The 23,817-nt window shown below is 28.0% G+C and overlaps 1 protein-coding gene across 13 annotated transcripts in view; it reads left to right on the top strand.

The window, feature by feature from the left end:
* The window catches only part of LOC142324190 (uncharacterized), a 444,097-nt gene that overhangs the window by 365,378 nt on the left and 54,902 nt on the right, over positions 1-23,817 (top strand). For all 13 annotated transcript variants that reach the window (XM_075364941.1, XM_075364940.1, XM_075364943.1 and 10 more), the window contains one exon: positions 17,692-17,766. In XM_075364941.1, the coding sequence (XP_075221056.1) occupies positions 17,692-17,766 (75 nt within the window). The remainder of the gene's footprint in view (positions 1-17,691; positions 17,767-23,817) is intronic.

Genomic DNA, 23,817 nt, shown 5'->3' with positions numbered 1-23,817 from the left:
CTAATTATTTTTTTATACAGAATAAGTGGAGATACATTATTTATTCTTAATGAAATTATCTTTAAAAAAAATCAATTGTCTGTTAATTCTTGTTGTTATATAGTATAACAGATAGAATTCCTACTTCAATGAAACAGATATTATAATAAGGAAATGAATTGAAGAAAAAATTCAAAATGGTTGCCAAGTGTTGAACCTGAGATTTTTTGGTTCAGAAGCCAGAATGCCATTCATTCAGTTTAGTTTAATGTTGACTCAGTAGTCAACATATATTTGTTCATCACATATTTGTTCATCACTGCTTTTATATTGTGGTTCACTAATTTTGTTGTGTTAATGTTATTCTGTAACTTGACATGCCCTGTTACAAAATATTTTATTTTTATTATTTTTACTTGCAGTTGTCGAAATGAGTGAATTTTTAAAAATGTATACACTAATTTTGGTTATTTTAAACTCTTCCTGGTAATTGCTAAATGTGGCAAATCACTTAATTGCAGGCTACATAGAATGATTACATTTTTCAACTTAACCATTCTGATTTAAAAACTGATTTAAAATTTTTTAATTATTTCAACTCTTTGTTAATTTTTAAAAAATACTTCCTGATTTTTTTCGTATCAAAAATCATTTGAGAAAATATCGAATTTATATTTAAATTTAAACTTTTATTCAATTTAAAATAAACATCATTACTTTCAGAGAAAATGATTATGATTGGTTGCCAGTTTTATTGTGGATGCTTTATGAGCATCACAACCTAAAAAGGTTAGGTTGGGTGAAGCACTACCCATCATTGGTAGTGTAAAGCAACAAATTATAGATAACATAGTAGGGGAAATTTAGTATTATTTTTAAAAATAGCTTATTTGTTAACAATTTGTATATTCAAATAAATATTTTAAACCTCAAAATATTTTTATTTTATTTTTTTGAACTGAGCTAAGAGCCTGTCGTGAGAGACAGTAACTTAACAAAATAAAAAACTGAAACAAATGCTTCTTTATATGTCTATGTCATATTTTGACAGAGTTATTATTTTTTTCTTTATTCATAGAGCTCAATATCTGTAAATAAAAACAGTGATTTTGTATATGCATGTATTTATTTTTGTCTTATAATATAGTGTACATATAAACAATTCTAATTTTATATTTTATTAAATTTTGATTTAAATAGATGTAATTATTAAACTTTTATCAACACATGTGCTAAGTAAAATAGTATAACATTAACAACAAAAACAATAAAATATTTAGGAAGCTTGTTGCGCATTTGAGGAAGCGTTTGTTGTAAATCCGTCTTAAAGAACAAATAGGGCAAATTGCCAGTTGTAAAAGTCAATGGTCAGACGTAGTAGATTCAACTGTGGCAGTTTGTTTTCCGCTGCTTGTAGTGTTAAGTTCGGTTAAACATTATAATTTTTTTTATTATAACAAATTTATTAAATTTTTTATATTTTTTATTTGTACGTGTACATTATATTTTTTAATCGTAATTTTTTTTGTTTGACTGGTCAAATTATCTGGGTTAAACAAAAGTAAATATTCAATATTTTTATTTATTAATTTTTTATATTCTTGTATTTTATAAATTTATTTTCTTAGTATTTACTTATTATTGGATAGTTTTAAGATTAATTTGCAACATTATGATTATTATTTTAACTTCCAAATATTTGATTAATTATTAAATGGTATGCATGATTGTGATTTAAAAAGGGTGTTCCACATATTTTTTTTCCAACAATTTTAAGTAGTGATTTTTTTTTTAAATCTATATAATTCTAGTCTATCTAATGTTTAATTTTTTAGCTTTTTAATTTTTAATTTGTATTTCATCTGAAGGTTCAAAGTTTGAGTCCTTGTCAGGCAGTTTTCACATGCTACAAAATTCATTATCATTTGTTAATGACTTTAATTTGGCATCAGCCTGTTGTTGATATATAAATTAATTAATAATAAATATACAACCTAGATAAAAAGCTAATTGAACTAAGGATTGTTTGGACCCACAGAGAAGTTTTGAAGTAAACCTATTTTAAAATAAAAATAAAAGTATACCAAGATTTTTTGAAAGAGCAGGGCATCAGCAGTTCAATATTAGCCCTGTGGAAATTGGAACCTCTTTTTAAAATAAGTAAAAGTATAAAATAAAGTATTGTAAATGATTTTCCTTATAATTGTATTCCAGTTACATAAACCAGCTCATAAGTTTTTTTTTTTAAATTTGACTGTTTTTAAATTAATTTTCAACAAGAGGTTAAATTTGATTAAAAAACCAAAGAAAATTGAAAAATTTTGAAATTATTTGTTTGCAAATTGTGAGAAACTTATAAACCTAAAATTATAAGAATAAATTGTCATGTTTAGACCAAAATTTTTTAACAGACTTAAATTCAATCTGTACACACATGTATATATATATATATATATATATAATTTTCTTTTTCAAGAGTTGTTCTACTCCAAGTGGACCAATTTCTCCGATTCTTTTTTTATTTTATAATAAAGTTTCTGTGGTGGTTACATTGTGTATTTTCCCATATAACTTAAATGTAAGATGTCTTTTAAGTTAAAAATTATACTGTTTATGAAGACAATTTGAAAATTTTTTTGTTGCTTTTGCCATGATTACTGTTTAATATTGATTTCTTACAGTGTACCAATGTACCTTGACGTCATTCTGATATTTGAAGTATTTTCATGTAAAATAAATAAAAAAATATTTGAATAATTTAGGATAAAAAATAATACATTATTCTAGACAGGTCTAACTTAATATCTGTTAAGTCTTTTTTCACCATTTCTCAGTCTGTCTTCTTTTCTTATTTTTATCAAGACAGATTTCACATCTTTTGTGCTTCTTGTACACAGTTTTTTTACAGAAGTATTGTTTTAACTTTTTAAGCCTATCCATGAATAAAAAAAAATAAAATTAAAAAATGTAAAATAAAAAGTTTTTTTAATAAATGTAATTAACTTATATCAGTACTAAAAAGTACAAAAAATATATTAAAATTTTTACGTCATGAAGTTGTTGCCAAATTATAAATTAAGGATTAAGTTTGTAATTTTTTTTAATTCCTGTTTTTAAAAAAAAATTAAAGATTAATTATAAAAAAAATAATTTTTTTGTGTCTTAATTCTTTACTTTTATTTGTATAGTTAGGCCATATATGTTGTATCAGGTGTTTGAATTTAAAAAAAAAAATGTAATGCAAAATATTAAATATTGCATAAGATTATTTGACTGGATGATTATTTTTAATAAATTACTTCATTTAAATTTGTTTTTCTTAAACATATAAAATCTCATTAATTAAAATCTGACTTAAAAAAAAGAAATTTTTATATAAATTGATCTTTCTTTCTTTTTCCTGTTTAGCCTCCGGTAATTACCTTTCAGATAATACTTCAGAGGATGAATCTGGAGGATAATATGTATGAGTGTAAATGAAGTGTAGTCTTGCACAGTATCAGTTTGAGCAGTATTGCCAACTTTGAAATAATAATTTTTCAAATAATTTATTGTATTTATGACATTAATAAAAAAATTATTATCTAGATAATTTTTATTTATTTAATTTTGTAATTATTGTTTTATTTCTTTTTTTTAATTTTTAACAGCAATTTTTGTTTTTACAAATTTTTCTCATTACCAAAAAAGAATTTGGTCTTTGTTTACATTAAAGAAGTACTTTTCTGACAACTGCAGTAATGTACTATTTCTAAATAAAATTTTAATTTTTCTAACTATTTTTTTGTTCTATTCAACTTATCTTACACCATTTTGTTCAGGATTAAATTCTCTACAATTATTGTTCAAAAGTTTTATGTGTTAATTACCCATTTAACAAAGTTATTGTACATCAAACATAAAAAACAGGATTTTTTACTCCAATTTATTGGTTTTTACCCCAGATTTCTAAACTACTGCATATACGGTTCTGTGACCTATTTCGTTTAATTTTTCAGGTCTAAAACCATAAGAATCACTAATTCTGCTTCTTAGTAATGTCCTACAAATTTTAGTACGACCTCATTTTACCGAGGTAGCCGAAATCCGAGCAAAATCTTTCATTAACCGTAACTTGCAAACAAAGCATTTTAGGACATATGTTTATATGAACTTTTTTCATTATTTTCACAAGTAGAATAAGTTATGAGAGATCTGGGAAAACTTCTTGATACATTCCGTATATAAGAGTAGATTTCACTCTTCTGTTAAGTACAACAATCAAATTCAGGAAAAAACCGAAATGAGAGGTTGGAATTTATTTGTACTACATCAAGGTGTGGGTACAGATAATTAAACAAGCCTTTTTAAGCAAATAAAAATTACAATTGAATTAAAATTAAGTATCTGATACAATTTTTAAAGCAGAGAGATTTTTTTGACTGTTCAGTAGAGAACAAAATCTAGTATTAATGGAAGGCATAAAAATTATTTTTTCTAAAGACACCAGTCATCAATATGAATGATTAACAAATATATTAAAGCAGTAACATCCTGTCTCAACTCAAACTCTCTCATTCATAATAATCTAATTACTGAGTGCATATTCTCATGGAAAATTTTCAAATATAAGAATCTTTTCTGAATTCCTTCCAATAAATCACTATTTTCAAAGCTGCATATATTGAGCTTTGTTTTAATCAAGGATATAAAAATGAATTTAATGCAATTAATTATGATGTGTACATATTTCTAATTATAAAGCCTAAAAAGTGAAAAATGAAATGTTCTTGGTGTGAGAGATAAATGTCTACATTATTTATAGGATTGGATATTCTTTGATTGTATTTGGCTCAGATTTTCGTTGCCAATCTTTGCTCTCTTTTCCATTTGTATATTTAATTATGATTAGTAACTGTCTGCATACAAGTGATAAACTATGTGATGTTAGTGATAAAGCAACTGCTGATTGTTTCTATACATCAGAATGGAGTCAGATTTGTGTAATAAGCCAGTGGATGGCGGATTAATGGAATTTTAAGCGGTTAACCATATCATTTTCATCTTCTGTGATGAATGGCTATCATCATCATAAAAAAACTGTTCTATAATGCTTCATGATAAGTTCAAATATGTTTGAAACAAAAATTATCTTAATCTATTGTATTTAAATTAAAGAAATTGTTGAAATAAATTGAAATTAAATTGAAGATGTTGTTTGATCATCGGATTTAATTAATTGCATCGATTCATGAATTGTTTGGCTTGAGATTGAATCATACCATATGTAAACTATAATATGCCTTATAGCTTGTTATAATATTCTCAAAAAGAAAAGAAAAAAAAAACATTAAAAATAAACAAATGTTTTTTGTGTAAAACGATATTAAAAATAAAATGTGTAAAAGAATAATACCAAAAATATAAGTAACACAAAAATAATTTTACAATATTTTAAGTCATTGGAATAGTGTTAGTCAAATCGCTTGTAAAATTATATTTTCCTCTATTCACGACTGAATGGAATCAACACTTTGTGTGTATGAAGCATTGTTTCCCACTGGAAAGTATATTAATTTGTTGTTTTTTAAGTTAACTATTTAGTCTTTCTTAAGACTATTGTAAATGTAAAGTATTTGAGGTACAAATGGCACTAGTCAGAATTTCTTTATATATAACTAACAATGTTTATTATACAGTCAGTTCCTGTTTAATGAAGAAAGTAAAGGTATAAATTTTAGAGCTGAGCATTTTAGTCGGCTTGACAAGTTGATGTATAGTTGCATATTTGGATCGGTAAAGAAGGCAATAGGAATGAAACATATCAATACATGTACATGTAAATAAAATTTAAATGCCAATGATGTTAATTTTTACTTAAATTACCAAAGTTCAAGAAATACTATTATTTTTAGTGTTTAGTTTTGTATTATTTTTAGTGTTAGATCTTATTCTGGCCAAGATCAGCTGCCTTATCTGTAGCTGTCTGGTAATGGTATAACAGCTACCCGAAAAAAAACTTTTGTAAATTTTTAATTTAAGAATAAGTGAATAATACTGACTTTGTAGTAACTATTTTGTTAACATTTGGATATAATGTTAAAAAATAGTTTATAATATAGGTATGTATGTTGACTTTATATACTTACATTATATTCTTGCATTATATTCTCAGCATTCAATTATTTGTAAAAATTCAGCATTCAATTAATTGTAAAAATTTGCTTGTGCACAGAATGCATTGGCATTTTGCATAAGTGGCAGTATAGATATTACAAGATGGTATAACTGACATTTTGAGTTCTTTTCTTGTAAAATTATTTCTAATAGAGAAATTTGCTAGTATTTGAAGATTTAATCGTGATGAGTGCATTTTTCCCTCTAAATTTTCTATTATTTCTGTGAATAATACATTTAAATTCCACAACACATGTGCACATGCACATACACACACACAAATATATATATATAAGCATTTATTTCACTTTTCATAGTTACAGCAAACAACTTCTAAACTATTTAGGCAAAACCCCACCGGGTTGGTCTAGTGGTTAATGTGTCTTCGCAAATCAACTGATTTCAAAGTCGAGAGTTTGAAGGTTCAAATCCTAGTAAAAGGCAGTTACTTTTATACGGATTTGAATACCAGATTGTGGATACCGGTGTTCTTTGGTGGTTGGGTTTCAATTAACCACAGATCTCAGAAATGGTGACCTGAAACTGTACAAGACTACACTCCATTTACATTCATACATATCATCCTCATTCATCCAGAAGTAATCCTGATGGTGATTCTGGAGGCTAAACAGAAAAAGAAAAAAGCTATGTAGGCATACAATTTTAATAACAACATACTTTTAAATATCTATGTACAGTTTTACCTATATATCTATGTCAAAAAAAATATTTTAATTTTTATTCTAAAATGATAAAACTTAAAAATCATTTTTTTTTTCTAAAAGCATAACACAGAGTATTCATTTTCGTTTGGATGTGGAAATAGTGCTCAACAATCAAACTACATACTCTGTCAATACCAAATCAAATTTTAACAAAAATTTTCTGTTAAATTATTGTTAATGGATAGCCTTATTTCCATAGACAAAAAAACAAGATTGAACTATCTTATTAATTTTGATAATTTATATTTTTGATGCGTTTGTAATACTGTGATTTTTATAATTTTTGTCAAAATTTTATTAAAGGTTGTGTTTTTTTCTGAAACACTTTGGTATTGTATTACTTTTTTTTCTGAGGTGATATAATAACAAACCATCTGGTTGTTTAGATTAAGAAAAAAAATAATAGATTTTTGAGTTGAACAAAACATTTTTTCAGTGTTAAGTTTTTATTATGAAATTTTCCATTTAGTGTTTCCATTGCTGTAATTAGAATAAAAGAATGTCAAAAATAGATCATCATTGAAAACTGTAGTAAGTACAATAGGATCACTTAACTAAAAAGCAAATTAATGGATTTGAATTCAATTTGGCCATCAGATTCAGTATTTTTTTTTAATTGGTGCTCGATTGATTTGAAGCAGTATATGTTTTGGTTTGATAGACAATTGATTTGGCAAATTAATTAAGCTTCTATTTTAAATTGCAGTGTAATATCACTATATATTAATGAAATATTTAACATAAATATTATGTAATGTAATATTTATTTTTAATAATGTCTAAAAATAATGATATTTACTGAATAGTGAATTCCTATGTTAGAGTGTTAATTGCCGGGCTTAATGTCATCTATATTTATAATTTTTTATGACTTGAAATGCTGGTTTGCAACAAAATATACAGCTCGCTTAAGAAGGCATTGATAAACCAAATCATTCCTCTTTTTTCCCAGTTATCCAAGAATTTGTCTGTTATTGCCTCCGTGGCATGAGTAGTAGCATCTCAGTCTTTCATCCAGAGGTTCTGAGGTTCGAATCCAAGTCAGGCATTTTTCATAAGCTACATTTCCATATCCCACGCACAAGCTTCAAGCTTATGTGGCAATATCATCAAGCAAAAAAAAAAAAAAATAGCTGTACTCTTTCTCAAGTAGTTTGATCAACTATAACTATTGCGGTTAAGTTTTTTAATAGGTTTACAAGCATTTAAGGATTTATCAAGAAAATGAAAAATGAACAATAATAAATAAATTATAGTAATAAGCTTAAATTTTTATGATTAAAAGAATTTAAACAACATTTACATTAAATATAAATATTATTAGTTTTATTTCAGGGTTCTAGAAAAAAGTAATTAGTGCTATGTTACAAAATTTATTTTTACTATCCTTTTTACTTTAAAATAAAATTAATTGTTATAAGATATAAATGAGTAGACAGCTAAATAGAAAATTTTTTGTTTACAGTGAAGTAGTAAATCGAAATAAATGGTTCAATGCCAAAATAACTAACTGTTGCTTGCCTATGATAAAACATTGAAAAATTTTAACTTATCCAATGTCTTAAATACAATCTTCTAATTATATATACATTTTTGTTATGTATCTTTTGTATTTTGTATACTATGTCACGAATAATTATTACCGCCTTTGATTATAAAAGTAGTATATATTTTTTGTGTATGTTTCATTCCATCCAGGACTGGCCAAGTTCTTTGTTATGTAGAAATATAAAATCTTTTATAATTAGCATTTATTTCAAGTTTCTCTTCTCACATTCCAGAGATTTTCAAGTGTGTAAATTTCTGATTGTGTTCTAAAGAAAAAAATTATTTTTGTTATTTATCAAATTTATTTATAGTTTTTGTTTGATTTGAATTTAATTTTATTTCTGCTATGTTAATTAAGTAATGTGATTTATTATGTGCTGCATTAAACTATCATTGTTGTATTTTTTGTCATCTTTGTTAATCTATCCTCAAATAGATTTATTAAATCATTGACTTCTGGCATTTCTATTCTGTTATCATCTTTCATTTCTATTTAGATGCTTTCATCATTTATAACATTTTCATGCCATAATTTTTATCTTTTTGATGACAACTATCGACAGAAATTTTCTCTGTCGATTTTGCTTATTTATATCTTTACAAAAACAGTGAACTTGGACTTCCCAAGCTCATTTAACTCTATTTTGTACAGATCAGTATTATTTCATTCCTCTATGTACCTTTCACTGCTCCTGATTTTAAATATTTTTTCTTCTTATTCTTTAAGGAGATGTAGAGATTATATCATTTTATTCTATGTAATTTTAAATCCTTCTCTCATTTCTTATTGTTTCTTTGTACTCCTACCTGGTTAACATTATTAACAAAAATTATTACCATATTAACGTTATTATAAAATTGTGATATAATGTTTAAAAATATTACAATATTTCAAATATAATTTATTATATTAATTTGCTATGAATTTTTCAAAATTATAAATTTAGTTTTCCTCAACTTATTTCCTAGAGATTAATAAATATTGCTTAAAATCTTTCAGCATTAAAACCTTTTTTGTGTTCCAATAATTTGTTTGTCTACACAATTTGCTCATATTTTTTTGTGAGTTGCATGTTAAGTATCTGATATACAAGAGACGCCATTTAAAGCTGCTCTCTTTGATGTAATGACGTTAACTGTGTACTATCCCTGTGTTTAAACATAGTGAAGGTATCATTTGTCGGGCAGAACACCTTTTTAATTTTTGTAGGGTCAACATGCTGATATGCAATACTACATTTGGCTCAATGAAAAATTCAACAGGACATCACTTCACTTTATCCCCGCATAATCATGACAGTCTGCTTGTTATTATTAAGAATAGATATGTAGCCAAAATTTTTTAGAATTAATTTCTTTGAAATATCTGAATTGAGATCAAGATATCTGATTCTTAGAACCTCTAATGTAAATCTAATCGAACAGTTAATAATCCATTTGGTTTTATACTTCCTCAGCCACAAAATTTCAGGGATAGGTTAGATTATTCTTTTAAGTAATCCTGTACTGTTTATTCTTAGATGGCTATTTTTTAGAATTTTTTTAGAAAAAGCACTTATGTTACAGTATATATTTAAGCTGTTCGATGCAAAATCATTAATCATTAACGTGCTACTACTGTTTGGGCAAATTACTTGAATCTTTGGATATGACACGTGCACAATGTATGGAAAAGATCTTGGACTTTCCTCTAAGAGGAGTTGTTTGTCTTCTACTGCTATAAGTTTTAGATAAGCCTTTCTTAATTCACCCCTTTTGCATATCCTTGATCCCTTCTTCACCATTACTCAATGTGTAAATTTAGATCTTATCCTCCTAGGTCCTCTGTACTGAGGGTGTATGACCAGCAGTACTGGTGTGCACCCTTGGCATTATCTGTGGCCTTCCTGCCTATCTATCAACCAAGGAACTTTATTTTCTGTATAATAGTTACACAGTAAGCCTAGTGACTGAAGTACCTACTAGTTTAAGCCTCCTGCGTTATGGTTTATGCTTAAATTCATTTTCATTGATTATAATAACATGCATTTCTAATGATATATTAACAAGAGATCAATTAATAAAGACAAAAATATCACAAACTATTTTTGTTCCAGACTTTTGTGGCGATAATAATTTTTTTAAATTGAAAATAATCGGCTAGCATTATTTGATTTTTAAAACTTTTTTTATTGCTGTATTTATTATTTTGTTAAGCATGATTAAATGTAACAAAAAGCACTAAATAGGTATCGCTTAGATGACTCCTTTGCTGTAGAAACACCATCTAATTCTGAACTGTTCTGTATAATAATATACGAAAACATGTGATGATGCAAAAAAAATTCATTTATTTAATTATCGTTAAGATAATCTGAGTTAAAAGATGAATATTTCTGTAAACTCTAGATTCTTTGCATCAGTGCTTTACCATCTGTCTTTCGTCTAGAATGATCTGAGGTTTTAAGGTTCTGATCATTTTTCATATGCTACAAAATTTATCTCTTTATTAAAAAAAAATTACAGCAACTGTATTTGGGCATCAGCCTGTAATATTCTGTGTTAATAAACAAATTACAATTAATGGAACCATCTCTCTTAAATTTATCAGTTTTTTAATAGTATTTAAAAAAGTTACCTGTACGCAACTTATAAATAAAATAGAGAAGATAAACTTTATTAGATGAGTATTTTAAAATAATTTGAATCTTAAAGTCAAATAATAATTTTATGTTGATCGTTACATTTTTCATTAAGTAATAAAAAAATTATAATAAAACATTACCATCTTTATGTAAGCTTGTACAACAAAAATTTGTTGGGATTATTTGTAAAATTAAGAACACATTTAATTTTTGCACAGAAGAAAGCATTCATTTGTTAAAAATTTTCATAGGAATTAATTTAATATAAACAGCTTGCTTAAAATTCAAAAAATACGTTTTAAATGTTATAGTATAAGAAAAAACTACAGAAATCTACCTCACTAGGGTACCGAACTTGTAATTATTTTCTTACAGTAGAAACAGAAACTTGAAATAGCATTGAAATTTAGCAGTTACAGTACTAGGCCAGTGTCGATCGGAATAGAATGTTGAATCGATTGATGTAATAGAGAATCCAAAGCCAGGTAAATCGGATCTGGCTCGGTAACCCGGGAACTATAACGGCAGTATTTTTAATAATTTTATATGTTTAATTTTATTTTTGTATTAAATAATTTCTTTATCCCATTTTATTTGTATTTTGTCTTGTTAGTTTTGCGTTTTTTTTCTATAATCGATTTAAAAAACGATTTAGTATTTCATGTAACCTGATTCTATTTTTCGATTGAGTCGAAGCGGTGTATATATAAAGCATTGTTTTACTTCAGAAATGGTACATTAAGTTATTGTTTAACACTAAAATCATTCTATTTCTTATCGATTATAATAATACTTGTAAAGTACTGCGGTACAAGAGGCATCAGTCAGAATCGCTTTCTCTGGGAGTAATAATGTCCACAATGCATTGTAAGCATGACGAATTTTTTTACGGTTGGTGATAATTTTACGTTCAGTTTTTTTTTTTTTTTTAATTGTAGAAAACTGCTGTATTTTCTCATGTTTAATGTGAAACGTTTATGTTTAAATTTAAGAACGTTTAATTTGTAGTTTTTTGTCGGAAACCTACACTTTATATATAAATATTCCCAAGACCTTTTAAAGTCAAAATGGCATGTTACTAGTACATAGAATTTATTTTAGGCAAAATTAAGTTTTGTGAAATTTTAAGCGTACAATTGTTATTTACTCAAGGATACTTGTGTAGTTTCCATGTTCTTAGCTGTATCTATAAACGTGCACGGGTTTACCACTCTTTTTCTCTTTGAAAGCGCTGTTAATGAAATGTTGCACAACGCTTGGTTTTAAAATTTAAAGCCGCGCAGTTAAAAATACTACACATCTCTGTTTATTTAAAAAAATAATAATAATAATAATAAAATAGTAATACTGTAAACAAATGAGGTTGTTTTGATATACGGTTAGTTCTATTCTGCATAAAAATTAATTTATTTGGGATACGTACTACTCCATTGTCCTTTCGTTTTTAATTGTATATAGACCGCATTTCTAATTGTTATTTTTTATCGATTACTTGTAAGTATCACGTAACTTGATTGCGGCATTCCGTTTTGCGTATTTTTTTTTTTTGTAGCTATGAATTTAATTATATTTTCACGTTAACTGTCGGTAGGTTAGGTACATTATACATTGATCAGTATAATTTGCAGTATACGATAATAAAATAAATAAATAAAAATTAAAACAAAAGTCCTTTATTATAAAAATTATGATTTACTTTATTTAAAATTAACCAAATTGAAAATAAAAAAACGATATTAATCTTGCAGTTAAGTAGTCGTCATCTTTTAGAATTTTTTTCTCGTTTTAGACGGGAGAAAATTTGTCATTAAACAATTGTCAGAGTACTTTTCTACTTAGATTTTCTTAAGTTCTTTTAAAGGAAAAACTTCGGTAGTGAAATTAAATTTTATAGGCTAATATAAAATAATTTGGGAGTAAATAAAGATTACCCTCAATTTTTATCGTGATTATAAAGCGAGTTACCTTCATACTCATCGATAAAGACGTAACGCACAAATACGGTAATCGCATAATTTTATTTTTTATTATAGAGAATGTTCGATGCAGAATGTAACAAACTTTCAGGATATGTACTACTAGTAAAAATAAAGAAGAAAGTTCATATAAATAAAGGTTCGGAATCGCTTCGTTTGCAAGTTCGGCTGGCGAAAGATTTCGCTTTGTTTTCTGCGCCTTTGATAAATTTAAGCTACACTGTAATTCTCGGGACCAAAATGAAACTGTAAATTTAGTGGTTTTATATGAAATCTGACCTGAAAAATTGAAAAAATAGGTTCCAGAACTGTACGTTTAGTAGTTTTCGATAAATCTGGAGTAAAATAGAAAAAAATTGGGGGGGGGGGGGAGTCGAAAAACACACTATTTCATGTTTGGCGTAAATTAATTTTGTTAAATGAGTAATAAAAAGTTTTAAACAAAACTTGGATAGAATTTGATTCCGAGTAAAGTGATACGAATAAAGTCCACAGAAAATAAATACAAAGGAACAATTTTGAATTTTATTAAAAACAATACATATCCAAATACGGCAGATTTTAACTAGTTATTGAACAAACAAAATTTTCAGTATCGCAAAACAAAAGAATTAAATATTTTAGAAAAATATATAACCAAAATTTAATGTATATTAGTAGATAGCTGCAATTTATATATGTATTAGTAAAACCATATAATAATTTTAAATTATATAATTCTCTTTTGATTACAAGTATTATTATAATTTCACACCTGACCTCCACGGCGGAACGGTATCGTCTATCTTTTATCTGGAAGGTTTTGGATTCAAATCCGGATCAGGTTTGGCATTTTTCGTACGTATAATACATACGAATATCAGAAAAATTAACGGTGGGCGATCGATTTCAAGAGTAAATAAATAGATAAATAATCGATTCGTATAAATATATCCAAGTCTCCTTTTATTCTGCTGCATGTACCCGTTTCAGTTCTTTCTCGGGTGATTGTTATTTTTTTCGTCAATGTTAACGCCTTACTGCTAGTTGTCTAAAGTAGTCGTTATTACGTTGTTTTGTTTCTTTTTTGTTAATATTATTATCATTTTTTGTTTATTGTGTAATACGAACCTAAACCTTCATTCACAGTTTTATTAAATCTATGAAATGTTAACTTAGTTTTATTAAATAATATACATATTATTTAATATCGTAATCGATTTTTATTATTATATTATTTATATTTTATATAATTTTCTTTTATTTTTTAATTTCATTTAATTTTGAAATTTATCGAAACTCTTTTACGCGTGACTTTCTTTTATTATTTATCGTTTTGCTTTCTCTAGAAGCTCGACATATCAGTATTTCAACATTATTTTTTACCGATTTTCTATTTTATTTATCTATTTCTATTTAGGCATATAATTCTAGATCATAAATAATAATAATTAATATTATTATAACTTTTTAAGATAAAATAAAGTTAAATTCCTGACAAATTTGTTTCCGTGTTATCAGTTTTATAAAAGAAATTTTTCAATCGGATTATATGTCGGTCTGAATAATCAAGTTAATTTTTTTTTGTAGTACTATTTTAGACCGATTACGCCGTGTGCAACGCAGCGTGTCTTATTATTACTATAGCGAAGTGAATATACAACTCGTATCGCCGCGCCGGTACTACAATAAACTACTTAATACAAAACTGCAGACTGCGCCTCGCCTTATTTTTTCTTCAATTCGGCCGGCCGCTGCTTCTCTGTTAACTAGCAACGTACAGACAGAAATAGTGCCGGGTTTACACCAGTGAACGCGCCTATTTTGGGCACGGTCACAACTCGGCCTCCGTTTAGAAGAAACGGATGATTCTAACCCCTACTGATTCTTTCTTTATCCTCCTCTTCTTCGTTATTTAAATAATTCTTTTTTTTATCTCTTCTCATTACTCTTTTCTCGACATTTTCGTATAACCTCTTTTCATTTTTAGTCGGCGAATACCGTGTTCGGTCGTGATTCATTCTAAAACGTGCGGGCGATAAATTCACAGTACGGTATAACTCGGTAAACCGGGCTTAACGGCTGTATCGCGTAACTTTCACGATCGTCAATTTGCAACATTAAGTGAAAATCGGCTGCCGCAATTATAATTTTAAACGATTTAATTCGACTATATCATTTTTGGTTTTAACGATACGTTTTAGATGATTATTATATTTTGTTATTGCAAATACGATGATTTATAACGTATCTCGATAATTTTTTAATGAAAAAGTGATCGTAAAAGATGTAAATTCGACTATCTGTTTAAAGTGAGATTAGTTTATAAAACTTATTTATTTTTTAAAGGTAATATTATGTAATTTTGTATGTATTTATTTGTGTTTTTGACTCTTTTAACTTTTTTTGTTATTTCTATATTTTTTATAAATACACATCTTCAGTTTAATCTAGGTGCTGCACAATATTTCATTACGATACGACGCGTGAGATTTATATCGGCTGTTATTGGATACGTATGTACTTTACTTTAGGTGAATAAAATTCATCTATTTAACATTATTGTTCAGCAGTGTAAGTAGAATTTTTTTTCTCGTTAAACTCGCTTATAATTAAACGCGTAGCGGAAAACAATACGAGTGTATGTTTACATGTTTTCATCGTCTATGTACGAATGATGTCTGTAATATTATTTTCAGTATAAAAATATTCAGTCGTGATAAAAAAAAAATCTACTCGAAATAATTATCTGCATCTAATATAATGGCGAGTTCTGTATTATTTTTTAATGATGTAATTGTACAATTTATTTTTCATGAGAAGTCTCCTGTAAAGTAACTGTATCCTTTAACAGGATTCGAACCGAGATCCTTAGCATCGTAGATGAACATTTTTAATAACTGCTTATCTAATAAATGAAGATGCTCGTAAATTCGGTAGATATTCAGTAAGTTCTGGGTACGATTACTTGGTTTGCCGGTTTTAAGTATCATCTAATTTTTATAAGCCTACCGTAACAAGGTTTAGTTACATTTTTTTTGTAACTTCTGAAAAACTCTCATCCTATAAAAAAGATTGTTTCCGAGATGATTATTTAATCTGGTGCTAAACAGATTATAGATTTTTTGCGTAGTTTTATAAAATGGCCTTATTTGACTCTTCTGTCTTTGCCGGATAGGACGTATTTTAATTATATATTTACACAACATTTAACGGATTTCTTCAGTGTATTAGACTTTTGTCCAATTTTTAATAAATTTACTATTAATGTTTGGCGAGGTCCCTTTTCATTTGCGATATTTATATTTTCTAAGTCTTTTTCTAAGTAAATTGAAATCAAAACGAACATTTTCGGTATTATCTTGTATTAGGTTACTAGCTATATTAAAATGCGATATAGAAACCAATAAAAATATTGAATTATATAAAAAAAATTAAGATAATTAAAATATAAATTAAAAACTGAATAAATTTACACGACCGTCTTAAAATTCTAGGCTTTTTGAAGTCTAAAAATACATACAATTAAACTGTTTAAACTGCCCATGTTAAACTGAAATTAACATGAAATTCAACCGAACCGGTCAGATTTTCACGTGTTTTATTAAAACACACACGCATACTTTGATATTCCACCCCGGTTTAGTGTGCGACACAAGTTTGATTCATATAAAGTTAGATAAAATTTTGACATAAAGCCTTTTAAGAATTTTTCTCAAGTTTGATAGAATTTCGATTTTACAAGTTAGGTGTAACGCAAACTGGCGCGCTAAGAATCTTAGGTGAAATAATTTTTAAGCTTAACCTAATTTGTACTCGTCTTAAGTTTTTACATAATTCATTTTTTTGCGGTCGGTAACCTAAACAATTAAACTTAAAGAAAATATTGAAAAAGCATTTCTTGACTTTGATTTTATTTCGTGCATTTCATATTGTAAAATAAAATTTTTACCAATAAAAACAGTTCTCTCAAAATGTTCCGAATTTATTAATTATAAATCAAAAAATTTAATTCAAAACCATTAAAATTAGTAATCACAATAATTGAAATTAAAAGATTAGCATATGTATACACACGTGCGCGCGCGCGCACACACACACACACACACACACACACACACACACACACACACATTTTAGTAATTGGTTGTAGGTGACTTGACATGAGTGCTTATTTTTGTAAGTAAGCGGTGTATACGTATTTATAATAAGAAAAAGGTTTTTGTTAGTTTATATTTTGAATGATGGATTTTTATACCTATATGCTTAATTTTCTCTTCTACTTACGGCGTTTCTTTACAACCTCTTATTATAATTTCCATTCGATATATGTTACAGTTGAAAAATGTTTTATTCTTTTATATTTGTTCCATTTACAGCCATTTTAAATGATTAAAAACCGATTTTCATTAACTTGCTTTACTGTTCACTTACAGTTCCACATTTTGTTGAACTGAAAAAAAAAATTTGTTCTCTCAATTACGATGTAGCAGATGTTGTGTACAGTTTACGAGTATATTTCTATTATTGTTTTAACTTTAAATAAAAATCAACAGTATTTTGAGATAGTAATCTCTATTTTTAATCTCTCTTATAGTATCTGTAACATTTAAAAAAAAATTTTTGAGATGATTTCTTTTATTATCAGTGTTAAAATAACAATAAATTGTTGAGATTTTTTGACGTTTTACGTTTCTGTTTCAGGCAAGTGCAACAAACCAGCCGCAAGAGATTGAAGATTTGGATAATATCTGGGACGAAAAACAACTTCGTGAATTGGTAAGTTAAAATAATTTTAATTGTAAAATTTTTGTTTTAAACGATACATTATAACTGTTTATTAAAATCCATTGATCCGTATTATTCAGATTGATCCAGCATCAGAAAATTCTAGGTACTTGTACATATTACAGTTTTTTTTTTTAGTACTTTCCAAAATCATACAGTATTAGGAAATACAGTAAAAGAATGAATTTTAATATATTAATTTTTTAAATTAGGAAAATGACTTTTTTTCGTATTTATTCATCAATAAATAAAAAGTGGGTATACTATATAGTATAAACCCACTGGTTTGATACTTCTGTTTGTATAAAACCATAAACTGTTGTAGGCATATTGCTGTCTGAAGAAATGTGAATGATATATTTACTTATTGCAGGCCTGTTGAATGTTTTGTAAGCCTATTTTTTTTAAATTTATATTAATTTTAAATTTATTGATCCTGCTTCAAGAATAATTTGAATTTATTATTATTAGCTAAATTAAAAGTTATTTCAAATAAGTTACTATAATTTAACATTCACTCTTACCGATATTTCAATAGGCTATATGACATTTTCAGTTTATCCATACTAGTTTTCAGACTACATCCAGTCTTGTCCAATTTGGTTAAACACTGTATACCACTAATTTAATTAAAAATATTAGTAGTATTATTTATTATTCTATTTATCTATATAAAGTTACTTTAGATACTAATATGCAATTGTAATAACACTGGTCAACAAAATTAAATTTTTTGTTTGTTAAATGAGAGTGAATGACTGATTCTTATAAAATTTTTTATTTGATTTCATATATTTTAATAGATTTTTTTTAATGGGCACAGTGTTTTTGTAATTGAAATTTCTTTTGAAACAAAATTCTATGGTGAACGTAATATCATTACATGCATTTTGTACTAACCCAAAATCTATTTCTTTTACATTTTCTGCTGTAATTTGCTGTTAGCAGATCCCTCTTTAAATTCCAATAGTAGTCAAATAACATTTTTGGGTTCCATTTTTCGTGGTATTGTGTTTCCATTGTAGATATCTCCTGGTGAAAGTGTTCTCCATGTTCATCACTGATAGCGCCAAGGTTGTTAGGGAAAAAACCAAATGTGAATGTAAGAAATGGATTTTGTGACATTTTATGCCCAAGTTCTTTGTAGTTTTGAAGGAGTTCACTTACAAGTTCTCTGTAGTTACTGGCCTTATGGTTTCCAAGGAAGTTGTTTACCACATTTTGAAATGATTTCCCTGCAGCAACCTCCAAGTAATTCAAACATCATATCATTCATTAGTTTTCTAATTTGTAGTCCAAAAAATATGCCTTTCTTTATTTAGCATCACTTATATTAGGGAATTTGTTTTTTAGAAACTGAAACCCTGCACTATTACAATTCATCGTTTTAACAAAATTTTTGAATAAACTTAGCTTAATGTGTAGTGGCAGAAGATAAACTTTTTCTGGTTTTACTAATGCCTGACTAACAACATTCTTCTCTCCTACAATTAGTACCTCTCTCTTTGACCACTGCTCTTTTATGTAGTGGTTTTTCCTATCCCTGCTGTCCCACTTGCACAAAACTTATGTATCCAAATTGCAGTCCAAGTAAAAGCACTATTACTTTTAAATCTCCACAAGTATACCGTAAATATTTCTCATACTCAATATAACTAAGCTTTGACAAGTCAATAAAAAGTCACCATTCATCAGGATGGTGCATATGTTCTAAAGTTTCCAGTAAAGAGGCCATACCATTACAGTATACTAAGTTTTTGTACTCAGAGAAGAAATGTTGAAATTCTGACTGTCTGTCACGGAAAGTACTTACTTTAGTGTTTGGTTGTAAAAGATGCCATCCTTTCATTCTTGATGCCAGTATTTCTGCTTGATTCTTAGATAAATTTAGATCTCGTACCCGATCATTTAATTCTGACTGATTAATTAAATGGGGTTCAGTATATCTATTTTCTAAAAAGTTTGGATCTCTTTCTTCATTGCCTGATAAGTCGGCACAAGATTAGACATTTTCATCTTCATCTAAGTTCCATGTTTCTGGTGGTACTGAAATTGGAAGCTTTTGGTTGAGTGACAGAGTGAATATCAGGGTATTTAACAGTATGTCTAGTTTTAGCTGTTATCCCAGGTATCTTTATTACACAAAAATAACAGTCTGCGGTGTGATCCTTCGGTTCTTTCATTGGAATTGCAAATGGTATGTGACGAGATCCATTTAACCAACCGGTCAACAATGTTTCACAAGAAGCACAGCAAATTTGAGGAGACCAATATTTGTCCTGATCACCTAATTTACATCCACAATACAGTTCATACGACTTTTTAATTAGTGGAGTTATATTTCTTTTCTGAGACTTCAGCGTTACCTCACCACAGATGTAGCAGAAATTGTTTGGATCATTAATCCATCCAACTGTGAGGGATTGTTAATACATTATAATAACTAATATTGTTTAAAAGTAAACACTTTATAAACATATACTCACTTTACTAAACAACATGTATCTGCAAAACTGAATGTTACACACATGAGAACCCGCACATGTATAAATTGAAAATTTTCTCTAGTCTGCATGATAGTTTATAAGTAAATATAATGACAGAAATAACTAATGAGTGGATGATACGTTTATAGTAAGATGAAAATAGGAAGAATGAGTCACAATTTTGTTCATTTTAATTAGTGTGTAAATAATAAAAATGATAACCAATGTCTAACAAATCAATGTGACAACAATTAAGTGACAGTAATAAATAAACAAAAGATATTTAGTTTATAAATAATACAGGGCGTTTCATAATACAAAAAAAGTATTTCACTTACCTAAATGAAAGTTGTACGAGGTGATGCAGGGACTCAAACAGTTTTTGTTAAAATCTATAAATGTTCAATATGTGCTCTTCTGGTGACACGGCACACATCAACACGAAAATCTAGCCCTTGCCAAACTCGTTCTAACATGTCGTTTTCGATAGAGTTGATTGCATTGATTATGCGATCCTTTACCTCAACGATATCGTGCGGCATCGGTGGGATAAACACCTTATCTTTCACGTAACCCCAGAGAAAGAAATCACATGGCTTGTGATCTTGGTGGCCACAGCATAATGTGTTGGTCTTCTTCAGACGCACATCCTATCCAGCGCCGAGGTAATGCTGTGTTAAGGTACTGTCGAACCTCGTTATGAAAACGAGCAGGACAATCATCTTGCTGGAAAATGAAGTCGTTGAGTAGCTAAGACATAAGCCGTAATTGTAACATATCCATGTATATCATGCCGGTTACTGTCGTTTCCATAAAAAAGAACGGCCCATACACTGCCTCACGAGAGATCGCACAAAAAAAGTTTACTTTCGGAGAATCCCGAATGTGTTCCGCATAAGCGTGTTGGTTTTCAGTTCCCCAAACTCGCACGTTATGACGGTTTACTTTGCCGCTAATATGGAATGTAGCTTCATCGCTGAAAATTATCTTGTTTACAAAACCTTCATCTAACAACATCTTTTCTTGTAACTGTAAACAAAAATCGAGCCTACGTGTTTTATCTCCATCAGAAAGACGGTGGATTAATTGAAGACGGTACGGTTTGCATAATAAACGTTTACGGAGAACTCTCCACACTCTTTTCGGAATTCCTAATTCTCTGCCTGCAGCCGCAGTCGATTTTGACGGGCTACGAATGAAAATTGCACGCACACTTTCCACATTGACTTCTGAGGTTGATGGACGACCGGTTGATTTTCACTTGCACAAGCAACCGGTTTCACTGAATTGTGTATATCATGCACGAATTGAATTGTCACTTAGTGGCTCCTTATGAAATTTCAACCGAAACGTACGTTGCACAGAAATTACTGACTTTGACAAGTGAAATTCTAACACACAAAACGACTTCTAGCTTCCCGTGGCAGCCATTTTCTCTACTGTCGACGCCTGGCGAGCAAATGGTTTACTAACTGCCTAGTATACGTGGAAAAAACTATTTGAAGTACTCTTTCGTACAGTACTTGTTTTTTTCTTATGAGTGAAATAGTTTTTTGTTAATGAATTTTCGAAATTCCGAAGAACATTATGAAACGCCTTGTATAATAAAATACGTTCACAAAATGCTATGCTTATAGATTTCATGCATGATACTACCTGAAAATAAGAATGGTAGTTACAAAAAACTAATCCTGATAGAAGAATTCTGATTACATATTTGAAATCAGCATGAAAAAAAATATGAGAGTCACTTGTTCACTCTCATTTAACAAAATCATTGTTGATCAGTGTAATAGATGAATTTTTGTAGGATGTTATTAAAATTCCTTTGCCTGATCAGGATTCAAATCCAGAACTGTTTGAAGGAAAGACAGATATGCTAGTATTCTGCCTTGGAGATTGGCATTTTAAGTCTTGTACTGTTGAATTAGTTATTTTAAATTTTAAGGATTTTTACATTTTTTAATTAACTGTCAACTTCAAAAATTACAGTGGTCAACTTAAAATTTGGAGCTGAAAAGGGAGTAAGTGTTATATATGGTATTTTATATGCTGAATCTGAATATGTATTCTGAAAAATCCGTCACATAATGTTCTTAAGTTACAACCCCTTAAATTTATTTGTTCCATCATTCGTGGAACAAACGATACAAATAAGTTATTACATCTGCATGTTTGCTTATCCGCATCTGATTTATATTGTGATGTGTGCTGTAGACCTATATTTGATACATAACAGTCGAATGATGTAATTTCATGTCAAGCCAGACGTGTATAGACATGTCAGTGAGTCGAGTAATGAGTAATTCAACATAATGAAATTTCTTCAGTATGAGTTCAGCTTTTCGTATGACTTGCTGTGTTCTTTAGTTGTGGTAGTGGTTTTAACATATATGTATTATAAAGATTGTTTCATAAGTGATAATAAGTGAAAATTGCTAAATACTGTAACCAAAGAACAATAACCTCACATTACACAGACAACTTAAAGAATGGATGAGGTTAAGCAGTGTAGCCACAACATAGAAATAAACAAAAAATTCACTGTGTTCAGATTAATTTTCACGCTACTTTACAATGGATATATAATGTGACTTAATAGTATAGTTTCAGTTTTTTTTTAAATTAAATTCTCAGTTTAATTAAAAAATGAGAACTTATGTTAATACTTCAATAGAATTGCATGGTAAGAAAAATAAGTTTATAATAAAGTTATGAAGTTAATTAATTATCTGTTTGCATAATCGTTTTTCTTCTGCATGATAACAGTGGATGTATTGCATTTTTCCTCGGCTGAAATGGGTACATTGATTTATTGTATCGCTATTTGTCCTAGTATTTCATATGGTTGTGATGTATGTAAACTATGCTACAAGAAGAATCCATCAATCAGTATTGCTTTCACTAAAGTTAATGATGTTTCATATTTACCCAGCCCTTTCGGTGAACAGAGTGAAAGTATCACTTCTTGGGCTGAATACCACTTGTTTAACCCTGTCATTTTTTACTTCCCCTAATAAAATTGACATGTTATCTTTGATATTCATGAGAATTGCTACATTATTTTTGGGAGTGATATGTGTCTCATGTTAAGGTTGCCTTCAGCTATTTAGTTATAAAACCTCAAGGTTTATTGAAATCGTATGATGGAGATAAACTGTTTATTTTATTTTATAAATTCTCATGTTTTTATTATCTGTCATTTGAGTGATTAATATGCATTTCATTATTTTCTATTTGATCTCTTGAACTAAAGATACCTGCTAAATCTTAAATCCTGTGTTACCTGTCTTATGTATTCTAATCTCTATCTTTTTGTATTATTTTTTAACATTATATCTTTCATTTCCATTTTTCTTCATTCATAATTAATTTTATTTTTAATTTCAGTTACATACCTAACGATATTTTTTTAATACTACATTTACAAACAGAAATCTTCTGTTTTCAATATTTCCTATTATCTGTGTGTTGCTGCCATAAAAAAACTTATTAATATTAAAAAAAGCTCTTATAAATATATTTTTAAATGTCTGATACAAGCAGATGTCTTTCA

This window comes from Lycorma delicatula, chromosome 4 (genome assembly GCF_047948215.1).
Source record: "Lycorma delicatula isolate Av1 chromosome 4, ASM4794821v1, whole genome shotgun sequence".
In the NCBI taxonomy this organism is placed as follows: Eukaryota; Metazoa; Arthropoda; class Insecta; order Hemiptera; family Fulgoridae; genus Lycorma; species Lycorma delicatula.
The sequence above is the reverse complement of the archived record's forward strand: the minus strand, read 5'-3'. Positions and strand labels throughout refer to the sequence as shown.